Below are 26767 nucleotides of genomic sequence, written 5' to 3' on the forward strand. Positions count from 1 at the left end.
AGCTAGCACTGGGGACAAAGGGTTGCCCATTGCCAGGCCTTGTTTTTGTTGGTAAATGGAGTCCTTATATCTGAAGTAACCAGAATGAATGCAATGCTTTAATAAAGTGAACATTTTTTTGGATAATTTATCCTGTATATATATATTTATCCTGTATTTATATATATATATATATATATATATATATATATATATATATATATATATATATATATATATATATATATATATATATATATATATATATATATATATATATATATATATATATATATATATATATATATATATATATATATATATATTATTATTATTATTATTATTATTATCTGGACGATTTTCAATCAAAGGTTGAAAAATTCAATAAAGGAATCAGCCGATCTCATACGGAGGTAGCAGGGTTTTTTCTCCCCGAAACTCGGGTTTTTCTTCCTGCATACAGACAAATCGGCCCTTCTGAACACACGCAATTTACAGACATAGAATACCAGTTGTGGAGGTGGGCGGTAGATGGAGACGATTCGTAGTAGAGGTTCGGTGTAGTGGCTGAGACAGTTGTAGGTGTTCTCCCGCGATGAGTCTTCGGACTCCTTGGAGGTGTCAGGAATAATAATAATAATAATAATAATAATAATAATAATAATAATAATTTATTTATTTATTTTATTTTATTTTTTTATTTTGCCACGAACTGCGAGTTTCACGGCATAAAATTATTTTGCATACCAGCATCATGTATGTTATAACAGCTATATGTTTAAATCCGAAAATGATACTATAATCAGTCTAGTTTGATGGTATAGGGTTACCATCACGATAAACAGAAGGATCGCGGAGTTTCGATTTCAAAATAATGCTCGTTGTTAATGTCACATCAGGTTTATAATATACGCACAGACCTTGCTTGTATATAGCGGGAAATCAAATTTCTGCTTGCTAAATTTAAGTTGATAACTAAAATGGAATTGGAAATGGAAATAGACCAGCAGAATGAAAGGCAAAGAAGTGAGTTAAGGTTACGTTATATGCAGCTGATAGAAAATACACAACGTAAGTAATTTTCTGTGGTAATGCTATTATCATATAAGTATCGTTTCATTTTGCTTATTTTAATTGAACTTTTGATTCATATTCAAAGTTAGGTGCTTTTTTTCGTTTTTGTTTCGGACCTATGACATATCGGTGTTGGAAAAACATCACATGGTGTTTGTTTTGTTTTTCTTGACATGGATATTGCGTTTACTATATCTTTTTTATTTTGGAATAAATAAAGTTTTACAAATTAGCTGCAGTATCCCTGAGAATAGATTAGGGTTACCATTGATACATATTTTGACTCAAAATTTTTATACTTTCTTACTTAGTTCTTAGAAATTAAAAAAAAAAAAAAAAAAAAACCTAATACTGTTCTCGAAAAACGGGAATAGTAGTAGATTAGGTTTTAAAATTTGTCAAACAGTGACGTAACCACAATGTCAGACCCTCAGCCTCAAGATGTTAGTAGGCATGAGAGTTTTAACGAATTCTGGCATTGCATAACACCCCCTATGGTATCATGAGACTTATCTCACGAGGCCACTCTATTCTACACCATCCGCATGATCCGCTGTTTGCAATATACCATCTGCCATCCACTTCTCATAGGATTTTTGTCTACTAATGTGCGTTTTTCTCTGATTTGCCCGTTCTGTGGGCCAAGGAATCAGTTTCTGGAAAAATAACATCCTGCTTTTCCTGAATGAGATGTCTAAGAACTTCATTTGAAAAATCCTATATTTAATGATTCTTCTCATCATGAAGACATTGAACTCAGTTCTTTTCGTAGTTAGGTCTTAATGGTTTTCATAGTATATAATTTTTGTTTTACTCCTGAGCACTTTTCTTGGGGCTATTAAACTCTCAATAATAATTAGATATAGTAACTATATGGTGGAAACACTCATTCTCCCACCTCAGGTTTAAGCAAACAAAGTTTACATGTGAAGTATCTTCATGACTGGGCTACTGGTATATAGAGGCTAATGACTTCACATCAATTGCCTTAGTATCTCATAATGTAAAATACATCCCTTTTAGATGTGTATAATGTTGTGCATTATTGGAAGAGCCAAATGGAAGAGATAACAAGGTTGAAGTAATGCAGAAGTCATATATTTCCCATATACAAGTATTGAAAAGTCTAACCAAGTGAAAAATCTTTCGACACCTGAAGTTGTTATAATGTTAGTGTTAGAAGTAAGATACTTATGTTATTAAAATGAAAAAATTATGAATACTTATACACACAAACAGTAATATGATTCGGAAGTGGACCAGTTGGATGAATTATTTTTGGTTCCTTTTCTGCAGAGTTGGAACCAAAAGTGTAGATGTGAGGAAGATTTTATTACAGTTCCCCTCAGATCCAGTCCTTTCCTATATCGTTAATGAACAAATTAAACATTATATAATGTTTAATCACATTATATAATGTGACATTATATAAGAAAGAAAATAAGCTAGAATGCAAAAATTATAGAACAGTTGCCTTGACAAGTCATCTTGGTAAGGTGATGATGAATATTAACAGAAAGATTGAGAACACAATTGGAAGCATACCTTGCAGACAAGCAAGCAGGATTTAGGAACGATAGACTGTACACTGGACAAAGAAAGGTGGAAGAAGATAGTGAAGGAGACATCGGACACCAATTGCCAATGAGCCCATGGTTCGTGACGACGATGATGATATCCAAATTGTATTTTATATTAGCTTAAACCAGAAAGACATGATGGTGCAACAGATTTTGACAATGCGGTTAATAGCAGAGAAGGGTAGGAGAAAAAACAAAAACATATATGCTTGCTTTGTTGATTTTCAGTAGGCATTGGACAGTATCGACCAAAATGTGACGTTAGTAGTGCTAGAATCCTGTGGAATTGATATAAAACAAATAGCTATATTAAAAGGTATTTATAAGAATGCAGTTTCAGCAGTTAGAATAGGTGATGATTTGGGGAAATGGTTTAAAACAAGCAGAGGTACTAGACAGGGGAACCTAATATTACCAAGCATTTTCATCGCATATTTAGAAAGAGTAATGGATAAAATGAAGGACAATGCAAAAGGAATATCAGTGCGTGGGATGAGAATTAACAATCTAAGGTTTGCAGATGACACTGTTATTATTGAAGAAGGGAAAAGAGAACTACAAAAAACATTGAAACTGTTAAATGAGGAAAGGAAAAGATTTTAACTTGTTATGAACTTTGAAAAAACAAAGACAATGGTATGGTATTTGGTGAGAAGGACAGGAAACAAAAGATACAAGTGGATGGAATTGATATAGAAAATGTAGAACAATTCACATATTTAGGAAGTAAAATGACATATGATTTGGTCTGTAAAAAAGAAATAAAGATCAGGATTGCAGTGGGAAGAACAAATCTGAAGGCCATGGATAACATCTGGAAAAGTAAAGTGATCAGCCTACAAACAAAACTAAGATTACTAGAAACATACATCTTTAGCAGTGTACTGTATAGATCTGAAACATGGGTAATAAATAAGGAATCAAGAAAAAGAATTTTGGCATTTGAAAGAACTTGTTACAGGAAGATTCTAAGAATAGGATGGGTACAGAAAGTCATGAATGAAGAGCTCTATCAGAAGATACAATCAAAGGGGAATCTAATGCAGAAGATTATAAAATGCAAGCTGCAATTATTTGGACACATCTGCAGAGTGAGTGTGGAGAAAATAAAGACATTTATGTTTGGTATTATGGATGGTGTAAACAGAAGAGGTAGACCATACAGAGAATGGATAGACAACATAAAGGACTGGTGTGGACGTTGGAAGTTTTTTTTTTATAATAAATTTAGTTTAATCCTTTATCCAAGTGTAATCAAACAAAGTTGCGCCTGAAGTATCTTCAGGATGTAGGCAACTCGTGGTGATGGACTAAGCTCTCATCACTTCTCTTAGTATCTCCCATAATGCAAAGCACATCTCCTTGCAGACATGTATAATGCTATGCATTAAGGGAAGGGCCACTAAGACCAGTTTTGACCTTTGAGGTCTCATCAGTGGGAGCCAGACCCAGAGGTGGTGATACTAAGGTGGAAGTGATGGAGAAGTCATATTTACCTGTACGAGTTGCCAAAAGGTGTCTCACCTTATTATTAAATTACTCTGGATTAGAGAGAAAGATGGAAGTTTTTTCCCACTTGGTTAGACTATAATAAATTTAGTTTAATCCTTTATCCAAGTGTAAGCAAACAAAGTTTGCTCCTGAAGTATCTTCAGGACTGATGTGGAATCTGGTATGAAATGGGTGTACAGAACCACGACACTGTGCACTGGACAAAGAAAGGTGGAAGAAGATAGTAAAGGAGGCATTGGACACCAACGGGCATTGAGCCCATGGTTTGTGACGATGATGATGATGTCCAAATGGTATTTTATATTAGCTTAAGCCAGAAAGAAATATGATGGTGCAACAGTGTGAAATGTTATGTCAGCTGGGCCATTTCTCACTTTAACAAGGTGCTGTTGTTTTTGTCAAAGAACCAGAGCAAACAGTGAATTCAGCTACTAGAACAAACTCGCTCATCAAAATTAGAAATAGGCGCCAACTGCCATAAGAAGACAGACATTGTAAGAAATATCAATGGAATAGGCCAAACTGGCAGAACTAGAGAATTGCCATTAAACAAGGTCTGCCTGTTTTAAGTGAAAAAACAAGTTAGATCAATTTAAATAACAAATATCCCATCTGTCAATTTCTTGTTACACTCAGTGGTTGAATATGGCCAAGTAAGTGACTTAGCTTTTTTTTTGAAACTTGATTACTGTTTATTATTATTATTATTATTATTATTATTATTATTATTATTATTATTATTATTATTATTATTCAGGCCTCCATGGAATCAAAAGACTCATTGTGGGAGGTCCTTCCTAAGAAACACAAAGTCTGTCAAGACTCATCGAGTGGAGGTCCTCCCCTAAGAAACACAGCCTATCATGCCACTCCTTGAACTCTTTGACTGTTCTCGCTCTCATCACTCCATCAGGCAATGCATTCCATGGTTCAACCACCCTCCATGCAAAGAAACCATTCCTCATCCTCTTTCTCACAGTTTCCTTTCCTAACTTCCAGGGATGGCCTCTTGTCATCACTCTTTCCTGTTGTTCAACCAAGCGAAAGAACTCCCCAGTCAACCCTGTAACTACCTCTCAACAGTTTAAAAGTCTCAATCATATCACCTCTCCTTCTTCTATCCACCAAACTCTGCAGTCCACATTCCCTCAGCCGATCCTCGTAACTATCATTGTACAGTCCTGAAACCATCTTTGTTATCCGCCTTTGTACTCTTTCCACAGTTAATTTATCCCTTTCAAATCCTGGGGACCAAATCTGAGAACAATAGTCCAAGTGTGGTCTGATCAGAGTCTTATACAACGGAATGATAACTGTTTTATCTCTGCAGGTCAGTGTCCTCATTATTGTAGCAATCCTCTGTGTCACCTTCACCACCTTATGATAGGATGGGTGATCCTATACTACATTCTCTGCTGTATCTGAAAATTGTGTCTGTGGCAAGGTTTTTCTATCCAGGAAACTCAGTAATTTCATTCTCCAAAATAGACAAACCAGCCAGAATAACATATGAAATTTTTCTGTCATGTTGTACCATCATTTGATATTTTGGTCAAAAATAGGATGTTGTATTCAAGCAGTAGTGATCAGGGGAAAGGGAGGAGTAGTAGTAGGATTCAACACTAAACAAAAGGATAAGCTTCTTTATTGGTAGGCAGTTTTAGAGTTCAAATAATTATGCAAATTTCAAAACGGGGAACGAAACTTATAAACTGAAACTTAATTATCCCTGTGGTTTACCAGAAAGCTGTGTTGAGGAAGAAGTACAGGAATTTTTCATTTATTATAGAGAGCTACAGACATAAAAAAAAAATGGGATAACTGATCCTTGTTGTGTTCTGAATAGCAGGATAGGAAATGAAGCAGAGGCATAGAAAGTGTTTTGGTAAAATTTGGTAAAAGCTAATAATGGTAACTGGGTGTTGGACTTGGACTAGTCATTACTGACATGCTTCAGCATAAATATATGCCCAGATTCACATGAGAGGAAACAAGAATGCAAAAAAAAAAAATTTGTGAACTTTGTGAGAGGGGATTTTGAAATAGAAAGTGATCATAATTTAGCTTTCAGCAAAATAAAATGATTATTGGATTGAAAAGAAAAATGTGCAAGAAAATGTCAAATGAGAATTAAGGTTGAGCAGCTTTTAGAGATGAACTCTTGACTAACCTATACAAATATTATTTAATAAAAAATGAAAGAGTTTGAAAACAAGAACCAAACTTTGAGTCTCATTGTCAAAATGTGAAGAAAACATTGATTCAGCTTGGGAGGCATGTAGTAAAGTTGCTTGCAAGGATAAAAAAAAAAAATCCAAATATCGTGGTGGATGCAAGAAGTGGAAAAGGTAGGAAAAGAAGCTAGATATCGAAGTTGCAGCAAGTATGTTGGCAGATGCCCTCAGAGAATTCAGAGAAAAAAATATAATAGAGCTAAGCTCCGTGTTAAAGTACCTAAACAGAAGTCATGGGAACACTTCAGTAACAATATAAATATCATGAGCATAGCAAAACTGTGAAGGCTATTTAAAAAAAGCTTAGAAATGGGGGAGGGGAAAGAGTACTGTAAAATAAATCGTTGTATAGAAATTAAGTCAAGATATTCTGGATGTCTGGAGCCCCCCACCCATTATTTCCTGTGCCTGAAGCAAGACTACAAATTGAGGCCCACATATGTCTAAATATTTAAAAGTTATAAATCATGCTAAATGAAACTGTTAAATGAAGTATATTCTATCCTCATGCCTTGTTTATTTATTGTTGCACATGTCTGAGTATTCGGCAGTGTTTTGATAAGTATTAAAAGAAAGATAGACCTAATTCATAAATTTATATTCTCGTAGACAGGCTTATACGTTGGTTATGCATTACTAAATCACTTAAGGAATTGAACAACGTAGATACGAATATAAATTAAATTACACTTTAATAAATATTTCCGATATTTCGGCACCGTCATGTTGCCATTTTCAAAAGGAACTTACAAAAAAAGGCACGTGCACGTAGACAATACAACACAATAACTGAGAATGAAGCTATTGTTCTCCTAAAAGTCCTGATGGTGCCCTCTAGCAGGCTAAGTAGGTGTTCTTGGCCGTTGGGCTGAAGGTCTGCTGATGTAAGCCTCCCAAATTTGGGGCAGTCGCATACAACCAAATTTGTTGAGGTTTGGAGAGTTTCTTAGGGCTGAGGCTGATTCCATAAATAGTTTGACCTCCTGTTACAGGCCTTACAGAAAATTGGCATCCCTTATCTGCTCCACCAAAGACCAACCACCTCCCCTAGACCTACCTGGTGTATACCAGGTCCCTTGCAGTTGTAAACCGTCTTACTTTGGCCAAACAGGCAGGACAGCGAATATCAGAATTTCTGAACACAAGGACTACATCCTTTTTCACAAGTACAGCCATTCTGGTCTTGCAGACCATGCTCTGGATACACACCACAGAATATGGTGGAAGAAAGCTACAGTAATACACTGTAGTAAATACAAATTCAAAGACTATTTATGGAATCAGCCTCAGCCCTAAGAAACTCTCCAAACCTCAACAAATTTGGTTGTATGCGACTACCCCAAATTTGGGAGGCTTACATCAGCAGACCTTCAGCCCAACCGCCAACAACACCTACTTAGCCCGCTAGAGGGCACCATCAGAACTTTTAGGAGAACATTAGCTACATCTCATCATTCTCAGTTACTGTGTTGTATTGCCTACGTGCACATGCCTTTTTTTTTTTGTAAGTTCCTTTTTAAAAATGGCAACGTGACGTTGCCGAAATATCGTAAATATTTATTAAAATGCAATTTAATTTATATTCGTATCTACGTTGTTCAATTCCTTAAGTGATTTAGTTATAAATTTATATATTTATTCCATTAATTTTTTTTACTTTACTTACCTTCATTTTAGCAAAATCACTAATTATGCTGGAAATTATTTCTGTTATTATATCATTTCAGAAGCAGTGGTGTAGCTAGAGCTTTTGCCGCCTGGGGTGGTCCCTGAGTTTGCCTCTCCCTCTCAGTACACACCAAAAATACTACAAAAAGTCAAAATGACGTATTGGGAAATAAATTAAAACACTATGTTTATTTTTGAAGTAAAACTTTAATTTCAACATTCTAAAATGTTATTTTTTTTGCTTATCTGTTAGCAAAATCGTCGATGACATTGGCGAAGTCTGTTTCATAGTAATGTAGATAATTCTTAATACATTTTATTTAGAAAAACTCCTCTCACAACTAGCAACACTTACAGCAATTGTGAGGAAAATTTGCAGTAGTATTACAATATTTGGAAATGAGTTCTCAAGACTGTATTTTAGAATTTACTGCAAAAATTCAAAAAGGTTCAAAGTGCTACCCAGGGCTGATACCCCCCCCCCCCAGCTGTGCCTCTGCATAGAAGTGATTTTGCTTAACCTTCTGCCTCAAATGAAAGTACACCAGTAGTTCTCAAGGAATTGAAGAAGACTAAACCAACTGTAATATGGCTAGCAACAAAGCAAAGCGCTTCGAGTCTTGCTACTACAGATAAACCTCTTGAAGCTTTAAAATGCCGAAGCTGCAATCTAGACATTTTGGAAGAGATAAAGAGTTTGCGCTGTGATTTTTAACAAATGATTGCTCAAACTCCTAAGCAACATCAACCAGTCATTTTTCTGTCCCATGTTCCTCTGCACTAATAAACAGTTCCTAAACCTTGGTAAGTGCATGGATAGCCTGAAACAGCATATCATGCTCAATGAAACCTTTTCCAAGAAAATCAGCACAATTGAAAAGAAGGTCAAAGCAATTCAAGATCAACATCTAGAAGCCAACATGCCTACTGCAGAGAATGCCAGCAAGCTTCATTGCCTTATCAGTTCAGGATACCATTGAGAAAACAAAAAGTATAACACCATCATTCAGAATTTCCATTCTAAAAGTGACACAACGTTAAATAACATCTTTAGGCTCACTGAACAATTCAACTTGTAACTTAGATCCCAAGAAAATTCGTCATTGTCGCTGCTTCAGGCCGGCGATTACTTGGAGAGACAGTTTGAATTTCCCACACTTAATAAAAGTGTCTTGGAATACCCTAACAAGCAGGTCTGCATTCGTGTTGGCTGTAAACAATAATTCATAATGCACCAGTCCCCTATCACGTGTACTAACTTTGAACTTGAAGAGAAGTGTCAAAGTGGAGACGAAGCATGGACAATCAATTATAAATAAGAAATTTTAGTGAGAAAAATTCTTCAAATAATCAGCTTGGAAACCTGAACCCAAACACTGCATAGGGAATGTGCGGGACTCATGCAGTGAACAGCAGACTTCACAGAATGTTCTAGATTGATTTCACAAATATATGCAGTCTCAATTCTAACTTTAATGATGTTCAGTTCCACCTCTCGTCTACGAAACCTCACTTACTTTTCCTGAAAAACTTCAATCCCAACCTCCACAATCACTATCTCTGTTTTTTCCAACTATGCACTCTTTGACTCCTTTCACCTCATACAGGTGGTGGTGGTGGTGGGGGGTTATATTTGCTTCAGCATGACAGAGTATCCAACCTGGAATTTCTCTGTTTTGACTTCTTTTGGCTAAAAATCACCCTATCTCATTCTACCAAATTTGGATGTTGTCTCTACTGCTCTCCTAATGCCAACATCCACTCATAATTCTTCAATCACCTTTCCCTGACAGTTGATTTCCTTCAATCCAGCTTCCGAACAATAAAGTCATCTTCCTTGGAGACTTCGGTATTCACAACACTAGCTGGCTGCCCTCTTCCAACTGCACAGATCAAGCAGGTAGAGAGTCTGAGATATTTCACTCATAAAAAATCTCTCACAAATTGACTCCTTTCACCTCATATAGGTGGGGGGGGGGGGTATGTTTGCTTCCGCATGACAGAGTATCCAACCTGGAATTTCCCTGTTTTGACTTCTTTTGGCTAAAAATCACCCTATCTCATTCTACCAAATTTGTATGTTGTCTCCTGCTCTCCTAATGCCAATATCCACTCTTAATTCTTCAATCACCTTTCCCTGACAGTTGATTTCCTTCAATCCAACTTCCGAACAACGAAGTCATCTTCCTTGGAGACTCTGGTGTTCACAACACCAGCTGGCTGCCCTCTTCCAACTGCACAGATTAAGCAGCTAAAGAGTCTGAGATATTTCACTCATAAAGGATCTCCCACAAGTTGTTCACCTTCCCACCAGTATACCAGAAAAACCCTGACCACTGCAGACCTGCTCCTCACTAGTGACTCATCTAAGTATGCTTTCTGCCCTCTTGGCAGCTCAGACAACAATTTAGTGCAGATCTCTTCACCCGTGATTCAACCCAACATCCACATGTTGTAAGGCATTATAAGAAAGACAAGTGGAATAATCTTCACAACTTCTACACCATATTTCGTTGTTTTGCTTACTGTTTGCAGCCATCAGAATTGCCAAACAAATAACCAAAATAATTCTCATCAGCATGGAAACATATTCTCTATTCCATCCTGAATTCCCATTCCCTATCTAATGCCTTGGTTCTCCTACATGTGTGCAAAAGCTGTACAAAAGAAGAGTCAGGTATAGCACAAACGCCTTGCATCCAAAACTCCATCTGCTTATACTCTTTGCACCAAAGTCCAGAATAACAACAAGAAAATTGCCATCACATCGAAAACTGATTTTGAAAGAGTTAAAAGCAGGAAACTTGCAATCTGCCAAAACGGCAGACATGTCTTCTGGATTCTAGCCAAAGCTATTATTATTATTATAAGCAAGTCCAAAGACTCATCGAGGGAGGGCACCTACTCTATAACTCTCTGTCTCCACCAATCCACCAACTGCAACTACCTTCATTATCTACACCAACGCCATCTACCGCCAACCACCATCACCACTAGTGTTTTCACAGACAATCACAAACATCCATGCTCACAACAGGATTTGAACCCACAGCCTTTTGGCTAGAGAGCGGATACGCCAACCACTCGGCCAGCCAGGCCTGCAAAAAACTTCCTCTAGTCAGCGACTAGACTTGGACTTAAATCTGTCTTCATTCAGTTTGGCACTGAAGAGTGCTAATACCAATTCCACCGAGCTACACAGACAGCGGCTAAAGGCGTAGAAAAATTTCCTCCAGTTGCCGACTAGATTTGAAACCAAATCTCTCTTCATGTGGTCAAGTACCACATCTACTGAGCTACATAGGCTCCTAACCCTATTGGCCCTAACTTCTGCTCAACACTACTCCCACCACTATTACACTCATATGATTCTATTGCATTATCACCCACAGAATAAGCCAACCTTTTGGCTTCCTATTTCTCCTCTAATTCTTGCATAGCTGATCATGGTAAATGTCCTCCAACCCATTCCAAACACTCAATGCTGTGTTTCATCTTTCACTAGAAAGCAATGAGAAAAGTTTTGCTGAAATCAGATATCAAAAACTTTTTTGAACCTGTTGGCATTCCTTTAATTGTTCTAAAAGTCTGTGTTTTAAATTTGATTACCACTCTATGCCTATATACACACTTCCTTATTTCACTGGTATATCTATCCTATAGTCTGGAAACTAGCTCATATATAAGCTACTCAAATTTTTACCTTCAAATGATCTTCCACTTTCTCTCACCTCAATTCTTTCTAAAGTAATGGAAAGAACCATGAACACCCAACTTCCATTCTACCTTGAAGACGTCTGTCTATTAAATGACCATTGGTAGTGACAGCATAGATTCTGTCACCACCAATCAACAGGGGGATCTACTAACTTATGTCACACATCTTTGGACAAACACCATGGAAAGGTTTGGCAAACTGAAGTGGTTGCCATTGATATCTTCAAGGCTGTTGATCCAGTTTAGCATGAAATTCTGTTAAGTGAACTCCCATTATTCAGTCTAACCCCTGGCTTCTAGAATTGGGTAATCAGTTTATCAGTTTTTTTGGCTGGGTGCTCACTTAATGTGAGCACTCAGTTAATGGCTCCTTGTCTTCTATCTGTGCAACTAATGCTGGGGTCCATCATGTCTCTGTTCCTTCTATTTATAAATGATCTACTCCAGCTGATTGCCGATCCTGTACACAGTTTTGCTGATAATATCACATTGTATCCCCCCCTTTTTTTTTTTTTTTGATAAACCCTTGAAAGCCTAAATTACCACCACCGCTTGCAGAAATCTAACCTCTACTACCTTAACTTTTGATCTTGAAAACATTCATAAATGGAGTTTGGATAACCTTATGAATTCAATGCTAGCAGAACAGAGCTCTGAATTATTTTCTACAACAACAAAAAAAAAACTTTTTTATGTTGCTTCCTCCTATGAAAGGTTATTTGCAAACCTATAGTAAATTTTGTACCATGGGTGGGCTAAGGATTTTCATACAGCTGGCCAACGAGGCTGGTTCTGCCAATCTTATCCTTGACAGTAGCCAAATCTCTTTTCAAGATGAGATTTACCTTCTTGGAATAACTCTAACTTCAGATCTTTCATCATCAATATATCACAAATATTTCCTCCTCTGCATTCGAAAAATTAGGTGTTCTCATTCACTCAAGCCATTACTTTAACTCAACAGCTTAATCCTATACAAATCACAAATCCCCCTTACCACTCAGTAGGGCTCATTCATCTGAGATGGTGCCCCTAAGCGCTCCCTAAAAATACTGAATTGTATACAGAAAACAACAGGTGGATTGATTGATTGACTCTTCTCTCACTAATACATTCCATTCACTTTCACACAGGCATTCAGTCTTCGCAGCCTGCATCTTCTATAAATAATTCTAAGGCCATGTTCATCAGAATTGGCATGAAACGGAAGAAATTTCTCCTCTTCTTCATTCATCCCTTCTAATGCTGCCCTGTGAAACAGTCTCCCACCCTATGTGTTTCACAAGGAATGCAACACACAGCTTTTCATGTCAAATATGAACAAGTTCCTTATTGCCCATCCACAGTACAAGTGTACTATAGGTTGACCAATCTATAATACACTATAGGATTGGTTGTGGATTGGTTCTCCTTTAAAAAAAAAAACATATATACATGTAACCCTCGTATAATGCGGTTTCGATATAACACGGTTTACAAATTGTGGTATCCCTTGTTCAACGCAGTTTCAATATAACGCGGTCTACAATTTCTAGTAACCCTTTATTTTTTTTATTTATTTTTATTTTTTTTCATATTTTTCACTGCGGGACTTAAAAATTAAATTTTATCTTCGTTAAATTTGTGTCTGCCCGTATCGCGCAAGTAGTTATAAGTATCGAATTTAGTTTTATTGTATCACTGAATAAGGTACTGTACAGAGGGCTTTTGCAGTCTGTGTCATTCTCAACAAATAGTGCAATTAGAGACAGAATAAAAACGGTGCTAACTAATAAATCAAATCTCCCCTCTCACAGAAACTACGCTGTATAGACTTAAGCAAAACCATATGTTGCACCGAAACACAGTATCTAACTAAAAACTATTGTCCAATTTTTCAGTTATGAAATAAGTGTTTTTTTATTGCATTTGAAATTCTCGATGTCATTATGACAGATCACAAAGGCTAACTTAAAATAAAAGACTACCAAAAATTGAAGCATGCCATATAATGAATGTGTGAGTTTGCCTTCCACCTCAAACGCAAAGAAGAAGCCATAAAATTCAACCAAGGGTTGAAACGTTTGTGTGAGTTGAGCCAGTCAGTAATGAGAAGTTCCATCGGAACGATAAATGACACCCTGTTGTGAATGTGTTAAAACTAATAGTGAATGTTGTTATGACAGTTTCAGATGTTATGAAATTCGATCGAAGAGAATTAGCATTTCAACTCAACACTTGTCGGTTGCTTTTGTCTTTGGGTCGCACCCAAAGACAAAAGCAACCGACAAGTGTTGAGTTGAAATGCTAATTGTTAATACCGCACCAATCATATCATCATCACCATCACAAACCATGGGCTCACTGCCCGTTGATGTCTGATGCCTGTTTCACTATCTTCTTCCACCTTTCTTTGTCCAGTGCACAGTGTCACAGTTTTTGTACACCCATTCCACACCAGTCTTTTATATCATCTATCCATTCTCTGTATAGTCTACCTCTTCTGTTTAAACCATCCAAAATACCAAACATAAATGTCTTTATCTTCCGGTCCTCACTCATTCTACAGATGTGTCCAAATAATTGCAGCTTCCGTTTTATAATCTGCATTAGATTCTGTTTTGGTTGTATCTTCTGATAGAACTTTTCATTGGTGATTTTCTGTACCCATCCTATTCTTAGAATCTTCCTGTAACAAGTTCTTTCAAATGCCAAAATTTTTTTTCTTGATTCCTTATTCATTACCAAAGTTTCAGATCCGTACAGTACACTGCTGAAGATGCATGTTTCCAATACTCTTAGTTTTGTTTGCAGACTGATCACTTTACTTTTCCAGATGTTATCCATGGCCTTCAGATTTGTTCTTCTCTTTGCGATCCTGATCTTTATTTCTTTTTTACAGTCCAAGTCATATGTCAGTTTACTTCCCAAATATGTGAATTGTTCTACATTTTCTATATCAGTTCCATCCACTTGTATCTTTTGTTTCATGTTCTTCTCACCAAATACCATTGTCTTTGTTTTTTCAAAGTTCATAACAAGTCCAAATCTCTTCCCTTCCTCGTTTAACAGTTTCAGTGTTTTTTGTAGTTCTCTTTCGTCTTCTTCAATAATAACAATGTCATCTGCAAATCTCAGATTGTTAATTCTCATTCTGTGTACAGATATTCCTTTGGCATCTTCTTTCATTTTATCCATTGCTCTTTCTAAATGTGTGATGAAAATGCTTGGTGATATTGGGTCTCCCTGTCTAGTACCTCTGCTTGTTTTAAACCATTTCCCCAAATCATCACCTATTCTAACTGCTGCAACTGCATTCTGATAAACATCTTTTAATATAGCTGTTAGTTTTTTATCAATTCCATAAGATTCCAGAACTGCTAATGTCACTTTCTGGTCAATACTGTCAAATGTTTTCTGAAAATCAACAAAGCAAGTACATATGTTTTTTGTTTTTTCTCCTAGCTTTCTCTGCTATTAACCTCATTGTCAAAATCTGTTGAATTGTAGTTCTATCCTTCCTGCTTGCTCGTCTGCAAGGTATGTTTCCAATTGTGTTCTCAATCTTTCTGTCAATATGATCATCGTCACTTTACCAAGGTGACTTATCAAGGCAATTGTTCTATAATTTTTACATTCTAGCTTATTTCCTTTCTTTTATAATGTTACTAATATTGATTTCACCCACTCCTCTAACATTTTCCCTTCTTTCCATACCATATTAAATAGTTGGTGCATTTCTGTAACCATACTTTCACCACCATATTTAATCATTTCTCCAGTAATGTTATCGTTACCAGGACTCTTGTTGTGTTTTAGCCGTCCTATTGCTTTTTCTACCTCTCCTCTTAAAATGTCCATATCATGCTCATTACCTGGTGGTGATATCTGCTTCAATTCTTCAGTCAGTTTGCCAACGCTATCTGAATCTAGTTTTTCTTCATATAACTCGCTACAGTATCTTGTCCACTGCTGTACAATTTTTTCTTTATTCATCAATTCTTTGCCTTTTTCATCTTTAATTGTGGTCTGTTTTGGTTGCCGCTTTCTATTAATGGTTCTGATCATTTTGTATACCTCCCTTGTTTTATGCTCTCCATAGTACTGTTCTATATTGTTGCATTGGGCTTCTAACCATTTCATCTTATCCATTCTGACTGCTTTTTTCACCTCATTACACTTTCTTCTATATTGTTCTTCTATTTGTTCTGATGTATCCCTTCTTATCTTCAACATTCTTTTCTCCTGTTCTGACTTCAGTGTTTCTTGTGTAATCCATTTCTTCTTGATCTTCTCTTCTTCTGGTACTGTTTCTTCAACTGCATCTTCTATAGCCTTCATTACTCCTTTCACTGTTAGATTAGAATTTCTTTCTTTGTCCACATTTTAAAGTTCCTCCTCTAACACTGTTCTGTACCTTCTTCCTATTTCTGCTTCACTTATTTGTGTTGTATCTCTTCTATTCTGATGTTGGGGTTTATATTTCTTTTTTAACTTCAACTTGATGTTTGCAATCACTAAACTATGGTCTGAGTCTATATTCGCTCCTTGAAATGTTCGACATTGCTGTACTGGTGTTATCCATCTTCTTTTAATCATAATCATATCAATCATGTTTTTGGTTTTCCCATCATTTGATAGCCACCACGTCCATTTTCTACACTCCTTTTGTTGGAATCTTGTGTTACAGATCATCATCTCGTGGTCCACAGCAAATTCTATCAATTTTTCACCTCGTTCATTTCTTTCTCCGAAACCATATTTTCCCATGACTCTTTCCCAACCATCATTATCTATTCCATCTTTGCCATTCCAATCTCCTTCAATAATTAGCACATCTTACTTTGGTATTGTTTCTATTGTCTCTGTCAGATCTTTGTAGAATAAGTCAATATCCTCATCTGTGCTCTCAGATGTGGGTGCACATATCTGGACTATTGATATGTTGAATGGCTTTGCCTGAAATCTTGCTGCTATGATTCGTTCATTAACTGGTTTGTAGCCTAACAGTGCCTCTCGAGCTCTTTTGCTAAGAAGGAAGCCAACTCCTGCTTCATGCATGGTGTCATGTCCTGACCATATTACTTCGCATCTATTGATCTCTCCAGATGATGCCCATCTCATCTCTGCCAATCCTAGTATATCCCATCGATATCTCTTCATTTCCTCACGAAGTAGTTCTAATTTTCCTGACATCCAGAGTGTCTGCACATTCCACTTCTCTATTGATAACAGTTCTGTTAGTTTCAGTTTCTGTTTCCTTTCGGTATTCCACTTTTCCATCCAACCCCAATCGCTCGATTGGTATCGCGCGCCTTGTTTATCCGGGCGACGCCCGAGCTGGCATGTTGTAGCTGTTGATTGTATAGTCATCAGATAACAATCATGTTTTTTCTTTAGGGTCAGAGCATCGACACTCATCTGACCGACCCTCCTTCTTTATCCAGGCTTGGGGCTGGCATGAGACCCCTACGGATCCCATGGCGGAGTTACCAATCATATGCACGTCTTTATAGCTGCTGTCTTGTGTAAAACAAAATTCAGCTTGTACATATTGTAACAATTAAAAAAAAACTTCAATAATTTATAAGCATATAAAAGGATATCACCTGTAAATCGTTGACGTGCCAGCAATATTCTCAGACGTGCCACCTCTGGCACGATTGCCATAGGTTTGCCATCTAGGGTTTACTGTTTAAAGTGTTTATTGTTGAAAATTGTCTTCGTTTTCTGCCAGGAAAGCGTATTTAAAATCATAAGTGTGCTATTCTCAAGCAGAGCAGTTTATTTTCTGGTGAGTTACATACATATGTAATGCTTTTTTTAAATGTAAAAGTTTATTTTTATTGTAATGACCACTAAAACTGCAACGAAAGGGAAAAACCAACATTGAAGAGGAAATTCATTTCTCTCGAAGAAAAAATTAAAATCTTGGATCAGTTGAAAATTGGAGAAAAACCAGAAGTTGTTGCAAGGACTCTGAATTTAAATGAATCAACAGTTCGAACAATCAAACAAAATGAACAGAAAATCCGAGAAAGTGTTATTGCTGGATCAACGGTAAGTGCAAAGCGTGTTGCTCGTGTTCACGATATTCTAATAGAAAAAATGGAGAAATCTCTAATAATTTGGATAGAAGATTGCACCTCATAAGAAAATTCCTTTGGATGAACACCTTATTAAGTAAAAAGCTCTCAAAGTATAAACATTTAAAAGAACTTGATCAAGATTCTTCAGAAGAAATCTCTCAGCATGGATTTTATGCCAGTAAGGGTTGGTTCGAAAACTTTAAAAAGTGGTTTGTATAATGTTAAAATCCAGGGAGAATCAGCATCAGCAGATGTTGAAGCTGCCTGGAATTACCAAATTAAATTTGGTATTTCTGGGCAGAACTTTTAAAAATTATTAAAGAAGATGGTTACAATGCAGACCAGGTGTTCAATGCGGATGAATCTGGGTTATATTGGAAAAAAATGCCAAAATGCATCTATATTTCGAAAAATGAAAGATCAGCTCCTGGATTCAAAGTTTCCAAAGATAGAATTACCCAACTGTTTCGTAGTAATGCATCAGGTGATTACATGACAAAACCAATGTTTATTAACCGATCTGCAAATCTTCGTGCGATGAAAGGGCTCGACAAGTCCATCCTACCTGTTTATTGGCAGGCCAACAAAAAGGCATGGGTTACAGCTAGCATGTTTGAAAATTGGTTTTTCAAGTGTTTTGTACTCGATGTAGAAAGTTACACAAAAAAAAAAAGAATATGGACTTCAAAATTCTACTAATTTTAGATAATGTACTAGGCACCCAACAAATTTAAGCCATCAGAATATTAAAATAACTTTTTTGCTGCCTAATACTATTTCACTTATTCAACCACTCGACCAAGGAATAATATCAACATTTAAATCATATTATTTTCGGCGAACATTTCAATTAATTTTGGAAAAAATGGAATCTAATCCAAACATGACACTGCCTCAAGCATGGAAAGAGTTTTCAATATTGAATTGTGTAAAAATTATTTCTCTGTCCATTAAGGAATTACAACCCTCTACACTGAATGCTTGCAGGAAAAAAATATGTCCTGAAGCCGTAATGGAACAAAATTTCGTACCACCAGTGGATGCCAAGCTATGTCATATAATAAACGTCGCACACATTTTTGGTGGAGAGGGCTTTTGCAATGTGGTTGAAAACGAAATCAGTGAATTAATTGATGGAGAAACAGATTTAAAAGAGGAGGAACTGTTACAATTAATAGATGGTGGAGAAAGTTTTGCCGAAGATTCTGATTATGTTGAATCCGTTAAAGAATTCAGTTTAAAGAAATTAGCAGAAGGATTTGACTTGGCAAGAAAGTTAGGAAGTTATTTTATGAATAATGATCCCTCAATGGAGCGCTTGGGAAAATTCACGAAACAATTGAATATTTGTTTAGCACCATATTATGAATTTATAAAAAATTGCAACATAGTGAAAAGCAAAGTCTTATTACTGACTTCTTGATGACTAAACCAGCCGAAGTATGCAATGAGAATTATACAAATGATGTCCAAGAGATTTCAAGTGGTGATGACCTCCGGCCACTTAAAGAACATCTATGAAATGTTATTTCTGAAGACTGTGATGACAATTAAAATATGCGCTTTATTTTATTGTGTCTAAAACATTTATGCATTATATGCAATTTATAATTTTTAGAATTTTATATTACGTATTTGTCATAGTTTATGTTTTCTTAACTTACATGAATTACCTGAATTAAATAAAAATATTGTTTTTGTTGGATATGTCATTATTGTTTATATAATTAAAAAAAAAAAAAAAACGATTTCAGAACCTAACCCTATTTTTCTATGTGATCTATGTCTCGTATAACACGGCATTTCTATGGAACCTAACATCCGCATTATACAAGGGTTACCTGTATATATTATTATTATTATTATTATTATTATTATTATTATTATGTATTGAAATTAAAAGGCAACATATAGATTATGATTAATGAATTGCTAGTGATTGTGGTCAGTGTTGTCAATTTAGCTCTTTTGGAGCTATATCTAGTTCTCTTTTTTTTCTTCCCTAGCACCAAAAATTTTAATCTAGCTCCTTCAGAACTAGTTTCAACTCTTTTTATAACTTACTGTTAAAGAAATTGTTTTAAAGTTTTCCAGATGTTTGCATTTGATAAGGATTGCATGTTTGGTTCAAGCATCGCACACGTTTCAAACACATGATGACGTCAGTCAGTCACGTGGCCCGACAGTCTGCCTGTCGCATTAAAGTTGATAGCACCACTACAAGTTAGTCTTTGCACAGTGTTCTGGTTGGTAGTTACGATAGCAAGTGAGAAATTTTCAAAGACTGATCGTAATTCGTTGCATTAAAAAGTTGTATACCCTTCTTCAAAAATGAGCAAAGAGAAAAATAAAGCTTACAAGCAAAAATTTAGGGGGGAGTGGTTGCAAATGGGAATGTTTAGTAAATGGTTGTGTGAAGTTCCTGGTGACGCTACAAAAGACCACTATAAGTTTTGCAGATGTGATATAGCTGCTGTAAAAAATGCAGTTGTTTGTTTTTTATTAAAACGTATAAAATCTTCGTAGGCTGCTGTCGTTGTAACATATGTGTGTGTTTGTTCTCTTACTTTAATTTTATTTAAAATCTATACTTTAATTTGTCTAGTTTGACTACCAATTGAACTTCCTTGTTGCTTTATCGTAAACTAAGTTACTTCTATCTTATGGCCGCAAATAGTAAGGATCACATGTGCATGATATCAAGAACAAAGAAAATGCTTTGGGCTGGAACTATATTCTTTGTCTGATTGACTGGTGTTATATTCTAATTTTTAATTTTGGAAAATTTGTTTGTAAGTCAGCTGCACCACCAAAATTGTAGGATAAGAGAAATATCTCCCTCCGTAGAATAGAACACCCAGTATAACACACAGCTCCTCTCACTCCAACTAATCTATATACCAAATTACCTGTGTATAATTCTTACTCTGCAGTCGTGGCAATATCTACTTCAAGACACATAGGTTTGATTTTATGAGTAGTGCATTGGACTTAAGAGATCAGGCGAGTTATTTTGACAATAAAGCATTTTATTCATCACTAAGTAAAGATACACAATTTACAGATATTAAATTCACTTAATTTTTTGTAAGTAAGCTCTAACTAACAACTCTCTAAAGTTATCCAATTCATATCCCACAACCGTCTGAACATTTTTATTTAGGACCACGTGTCGAGAATTTTACCCCCCCCCCTTTAACTGTACATACATTCTGATTGTCAACATATAATAAAAACACGCTTAAGGAATTTCTAGATTAATAAACTCAAGCAGTTTCACAATAATTTGAGCTAAGCTTTTTCTTACATAGAATTAATTAATTCAGATATTAGCTCAAGGCCTGAAGTCCTGCAACATTAACTTTAAATCTATTTCATCATTTCAAACCACTGTCACAATCTAAGTTGATTTCTTACTAAATAATGGAAAGTTCTTACTTTTCACAAAGTCTGGTCCTCTCAGGTTGATTCGAGCGATTATCTATTCTTACTCCCGTTAGACCTTATTACTGCACTAGAACATCCCTTTCGAAAATTGCGAGACTTCTTCCTTGTTGTCAGCAGACAAATTAATTCCTACAGCTTAGATGTTCGTCATCTGGTTCCTCCTAATACGACTTGCTTTAGCTGCATCGTTCTCCTGGCCTTTGCTTCTTGAATGAAGGTCTCCGAAAAGTATTAATTGAGATAACGATTCATCACCCACAATTCTAGTGAAGCTCAGTTGCCGTTACCGAACATCATACTTTCCGCAGAACTCCTCAACTTACGGTGACTTTGATACTGTCATGAGTCCGAACTCTCCCATCGGAATTCCATGTGACCTCTTAACCACGCTGACCCACGAATGTGAACTGCACACTGAATCGACTCAAACTCCAAGAAAAAGGCCCCGACAAGCCCCAGCAAACTGCTATTTATATGGTTCTGATGACCTTCGTTTTTCTTACGTCATAGTCCCCTGGGTACCCTGATGTTCTGCACCCGTCACTCTTCTCGGTCATTGCATTCTGGCGGGAAACCCCCGTGCACTGTTGACCTTTGAGATTGCAGTTGTCCCAGGTCATTACTTAATACGATAATCCGCCTGGAATTACCGGTGACTAAGAGGTTTCTTTAAACACTATTTACGTCATATGCAATTTCCTTTGTTCTTACACAAGCCTTTTGATTTCACAATATTCAATAACTTCAAAAAATTTATTTCTAATTTAATTAACATCAAAATTTTCTATTAAAACACAAGTATTTTTAGTTGAATATAGCATACTAGTAAAATCGGTATATAAGGTGCTTTAATATAAAATTCCTTTTATACATGATTTTACACTGTTAATATTGTCAGCTTGTAAAGCATAGTGAAACTAAGAATCATCTTGCTGCAGTTCCTATTACAAACATGCTTGTGAAAAAGTCTGATGAGACCGTCAACTTTGAAGGTAGGTTAGCATTATTTCTTTGTTGCCACTCATCATTCAACAAGTGCGATCGTCTAGTAGATCTTTGCAAAAATATCATCCTAGACAGTCAAATTATGCCAAAAGTAAAAATGCACTGAACTAAGTGCTCTGCAATTGTAAAGAATATTGTAAGTGAGCATTTTGAAAAAGATCTAATTGCTCACGTTGGAGATGAAAATTTCAGCTTGCTAATAGATGAATCGAATGATATCACAGTGAATAAGATTTTAGGAATTATAGCAAGAAATTCAACAAAATTATGCATACATTTCTGAGCATGGTGGTTCTAGAAAAGTGAGATGCTAGTAATATTATGGCTGCACTGAAAAAAGAGCTCGTGACCAAAAAACTGTACATTAAAAATCTCATTCCAATTGGTACCGGCAACGGCAGTGATATGGTTGGTGTCAATAATGGCTTTTATTTTAATTAGATGTGTATGCCATTCACATAGAGCTGTATCAAACTATCAATGAAAATTATGGTCCTCTGAAAATTGTAAGCGATTGTGCTACAAGGTGGCTCTTTATTGAACCTAAAGTAGACAGAATTCTTAACTAGTGTTCGGAATTAAAAACACACTTCGAAGTCGTGAGTGTGACTGAGAAATGTTACAAAGCTCAAATTTTGTGGGAGATGTACAAGGATGAAAGGAATCTGTTGTACCTTTTATTTTTGCATCCTGTTCTAGTTCAAGTTCAGCAAGTTCACAAAATTTTCGAATCTAACAGTGCGGATGAGATGAGAATATTTGAAGACCTTTCTTGATTGATTCGCTCTATTGCTAATATGTTAGTGCTACCATCATCCACAGTCGACCCTCTAGAGTCAGAGATTGATCACTATTTGGATCCCAATCTATTGGTTACAGATTTGAATGAAACATTTCAAAGTTGATGATACAAAAGAAAATAACGTAAAATGATGAGCGAAATCTTAGAAGTAGAGCAAGATAGTTTCTTCTTGGTCTCTTCAAACAGCTTAAGCAAAGGTTGCCTGAAAACTTGAATATTTTAAGAATGATGTCATCTTTTTCTGTTGACAATACCCTAAAACATAAAAAAGAACCTGTTACTACCATCTTAGAAATAATACTGAAAACAGAAAAAAATGTTGCTGCTGCTGAATACCAGTACAATACTATCCACTTAAATAAATGAACAAATATAGAAAACACTGAGCTATTCTGGACTGAAGTATGAGAATATAAAGATGCATCTGGAATGAACCCATATAAAGAAATTGCTCTGTGTGCAATAAATTTATTAATACTGCCAAATTCTAATGCGAAAATTGAATGAATTTTTAGTTCCATGAATGTAGTTAAAACTAAATTAAGAAACAAGATGGAATTACCAATACTGACAGCTATTTTGTCAGTCAAGTATGGCCTCAGGCATAAAAACAAGTGCTGTACAGACTATCATTTACCAATATCTACACTGAGTAATATTGGAACGATGGCCACATTATAATAAAGCTGAAATTCTAAATGAAAACTTGGGTGATTAAAGCACAGAAGACTGCATGGAAGATGTATTTAGCCACTTTTATGCAAGTATCACTTCAACTTGAATAAAGTAAGTAACTGAAAAGTATCAGCTACTACTTTTAAAATTTTAGCTTAAATTTTTATTTTTAACTCTGTTTTAGCTCCTTTTTTTTTTTTTTTTTTTTTTTTTTTAAGATTTAGCTGTTTTTAGTAATTTTCATTTGGCAACACTGACTGTGGTGCCCATGGCTGGCAAAATTAGGTATATTCAAATATTCTAGTGCACATTGTTCTTAACAGTATGTGATTTGATTATGAATATTGAAATTTTTACCTGTAATTTAATATTTTTTCTGTGTGTGTGTGTGTGTGAGAGAGAGAGAGATGCAGGGTCCTCTAAAGCTTGTGGTAGGTGACCCCCCACCTCTTTCTTGAGTCTAAGGGTGGCAGTGTCTGGAGTAATTACTTTGTAATATTATTAAATGAGATAAGCAGTTTCAGAATTGTGGTGAGATATATTCAAGAGGAATGCAATCAGGATTGCATAAGTCTCCAGAATTCTCTAAGTAAATTGAATTGCAGCTGTAACAAATTTGGCATGAAAATCAACAGTAAAAAGATCAAATCTTTGAAAATAGGCAGATAGAACATTTCAGTTCCATTCTCAATGGAGAAACTATAGAACAAGTAAAATATTTCAGCTATTTAGGCAAGTTTTTTAGTGGGAATGGCAAATTAATTTGGGAAATGGACAACAAAATAAGCAATTCTGGTATGGTTGAGAGCCAGTTGAATAAATTGAAAGGTTAATTTACCAATCTTCCAGTGTCATCTCCTCATAGTTATTTTTCCCCTAGACCAGGGGGGGCGGGGCTCTATGGCTGACTTTGGTTACTTTTTTCAGCTTCTTATGCCCAGAATTAGCACCTGCATGTACATATCGTATGTTTTTGTGATACCTAATGATGATGGTGTTGTAACTTTGCTGAAATACAGGAAAGTATTAATTAAAGTTATAATTAATATTTTAGTATACATTGTTATTTCCTGAAAAATAACGATTTTTTCAAGTATTGGTATGTACTCCTGTCTGCATTGAAAATCTTTGAAATTTCTAATACTGTTCTGTTACTGCCTCTTTTTTTAATTTTTTTTTTTAACAGTCTTTCAAAGTAATTACTCTAGACATTTAGGATATTCTTATCTTCAGTATTCCTTATCTTACAATACTTTTTCCCCCATTTCTAAGTTTTTTCAATAGCCTCCAGAACATTTTGCCACCTTCCTGATATTTTCTTCCATATTCTCACTGTCTTCCCATGACTTTTATTTAGCTACTTTTACAAACAGCTTAGCTATCTTGCATTTTTCTCTGTATTCTTTTAGGGCATATGCTGACTTGTTTGCAAGGAACTTTTAATATGGTTTCTTTTTTTTTTTTTTTTTTTCCCACAACTGCTTCTTTAACTTGTGTCCACCATGGGCGTGCTTATTTTTCCGTTCTTGCAGAAAACTTCACCACATGCTTCCCTAGCTGAATCACTTAATGTTTTCTTCAGAGCATGCTTTGCTGTTGACATACCAAGATTGGTCCTTATTTTCAAACTATGTCAGTTTTGCTTCTATAATAAATTTAGTTTAATCCTTTATCCAAGTGTAAGCAAGCAAACAAAGTTTGTGCCTGACAATATCTTCAGGACTGAGGTAAGGTGGTACATCCTTTGGCAACTCATAGCAAAGGTGAACCAAGCTCTCATCACTCCTTGTCTCAGTATTTCCCATAATGTAAAGCACATCTCCTTGCAGACATGTATTCTGCTATGCATTAAGGGAAGGGCCACTACGCAGACTGGTTTCAACCTTAATTGAGGTCTCGTCAGTGTAAGGCAGACCCAGAGTGGTGATACTAAGGCAGAAGCAATGGAGAGGTCATATTTACCTATACGAGTTGCCAACCGGTGTGTACCACTTGTTATTAAATTACTCTGGATTTAGAGAAATATGTTGGAAGTTTATTTTGCACTTGGTTAGATTATAATAAATTTAGTTTAATCCTTTATCCAAGTGTAAACAAACAAAGTTTGCGCCTGATTTTAATAATAAAGTGGTATACCGGTTGGCAACTCGTATAGGTAAATATGAGCTCTCCATTGCTTCTATTTTAGTATCACTACTCTGGGTCTGCCTCCCACTGACGAGACCTCAATTAAGGTTGAAACCGATCTGGGTAGTGGCCCTTCCCTTAATGCATAGCAGTATACATGTCTGCAAGGAGATGTGCTTTGTATTATGGGAGATACTGAGACAAGGAGTGATGAGAGCTTGGTCCATCTTTTGCTACAAATTGCCAAGGGATGTACCACCTTACCTCAGTCCTGAAAATATTTTCAGGAGCAAACAAAGTTTGTGCCTGTGCAAAATAAACTTCCAACATCATTTTCGCTTCAATGATGTTTGTATCATTGAGTCTACAGTTTACCTGTAAAAATTCTTCTTACAACTTTCATGCATACTGTTCTTTTGACTGCGATATTAATTTTTTTTTACTACCAGAAACTAAAGTATCGTAACTTCCAGTTTCAAATCTTCTGTACACTCTTGTAGTCTGAACCAGCATTAGCTATCACAATCAACAATAACATAGCCAATGAGATTTTCTTATTTCTTGTATTTTCTCTTCGTATGAACTCGTGGATATCTTTCTTCTGATACATGGTGTTAGTAATGACTAGTCCATATCCTGGGCAGAAATCCTGCAGATACTTATTATCCTGGCCTTACCATTTTCTCCAAATTTTAACAAACTGTTTCTGTATGCATAGTGGGATTCATTTCTTGCTCTGTTGTTTATGTCCATCAAGGACCACTTTGTCCATATTCTTTGTCAGCTGCCTGCTATAATGGCTCAAAAAATTACTCTTCTTCCTTTGAACCTTTTGTGGGACTATAAGAACAAATAAGTTTGATTGTTGATTTCCTCATT

The 26767-nt window shown here is 35.8% G+C and overlaps 1 protein-coding gene across 1 annotated transcript in view; it reads left to right on the forward strand.

The window, feature by feature from the left end:
• The first annotated feature begins 656 nt into the window (after positions 1-656).
• Nse4 (SMC5-SMC6 complex kleisin component Non-SMC element 1) overlaps positions 657-26767 on the forward strand; it is a 244990-nt gene continuing 218879 nt past the window's right edge. The window contains exon 1 of the mRNA XM_090391177.1: positions 657-1050. Coding sequence (XP_090247303.1) covers positions 960-1050 — 91 coding nt within the window. The 5' untranslated portion in view covers positions 657-959. The remainder of the gene's footprint in view (positions 1051-26767) is intronic.

Source organism: Typopeltis vanoorti, chromosome 4 (assembly GCF_054136105.1).
Source record: "Typopeltis vanoorti isolate ZY-2024b chromosome 4, IOZ_Tvanoo_1.0, whole genome shotgun sequence".
Taxonomy (NCBI): Eukaryota; Metazoa; Arthropoda; class Arachnida; order Uropygi; family Thelyphonidae; genus Typopeltis; species Typopeltis vanoorti.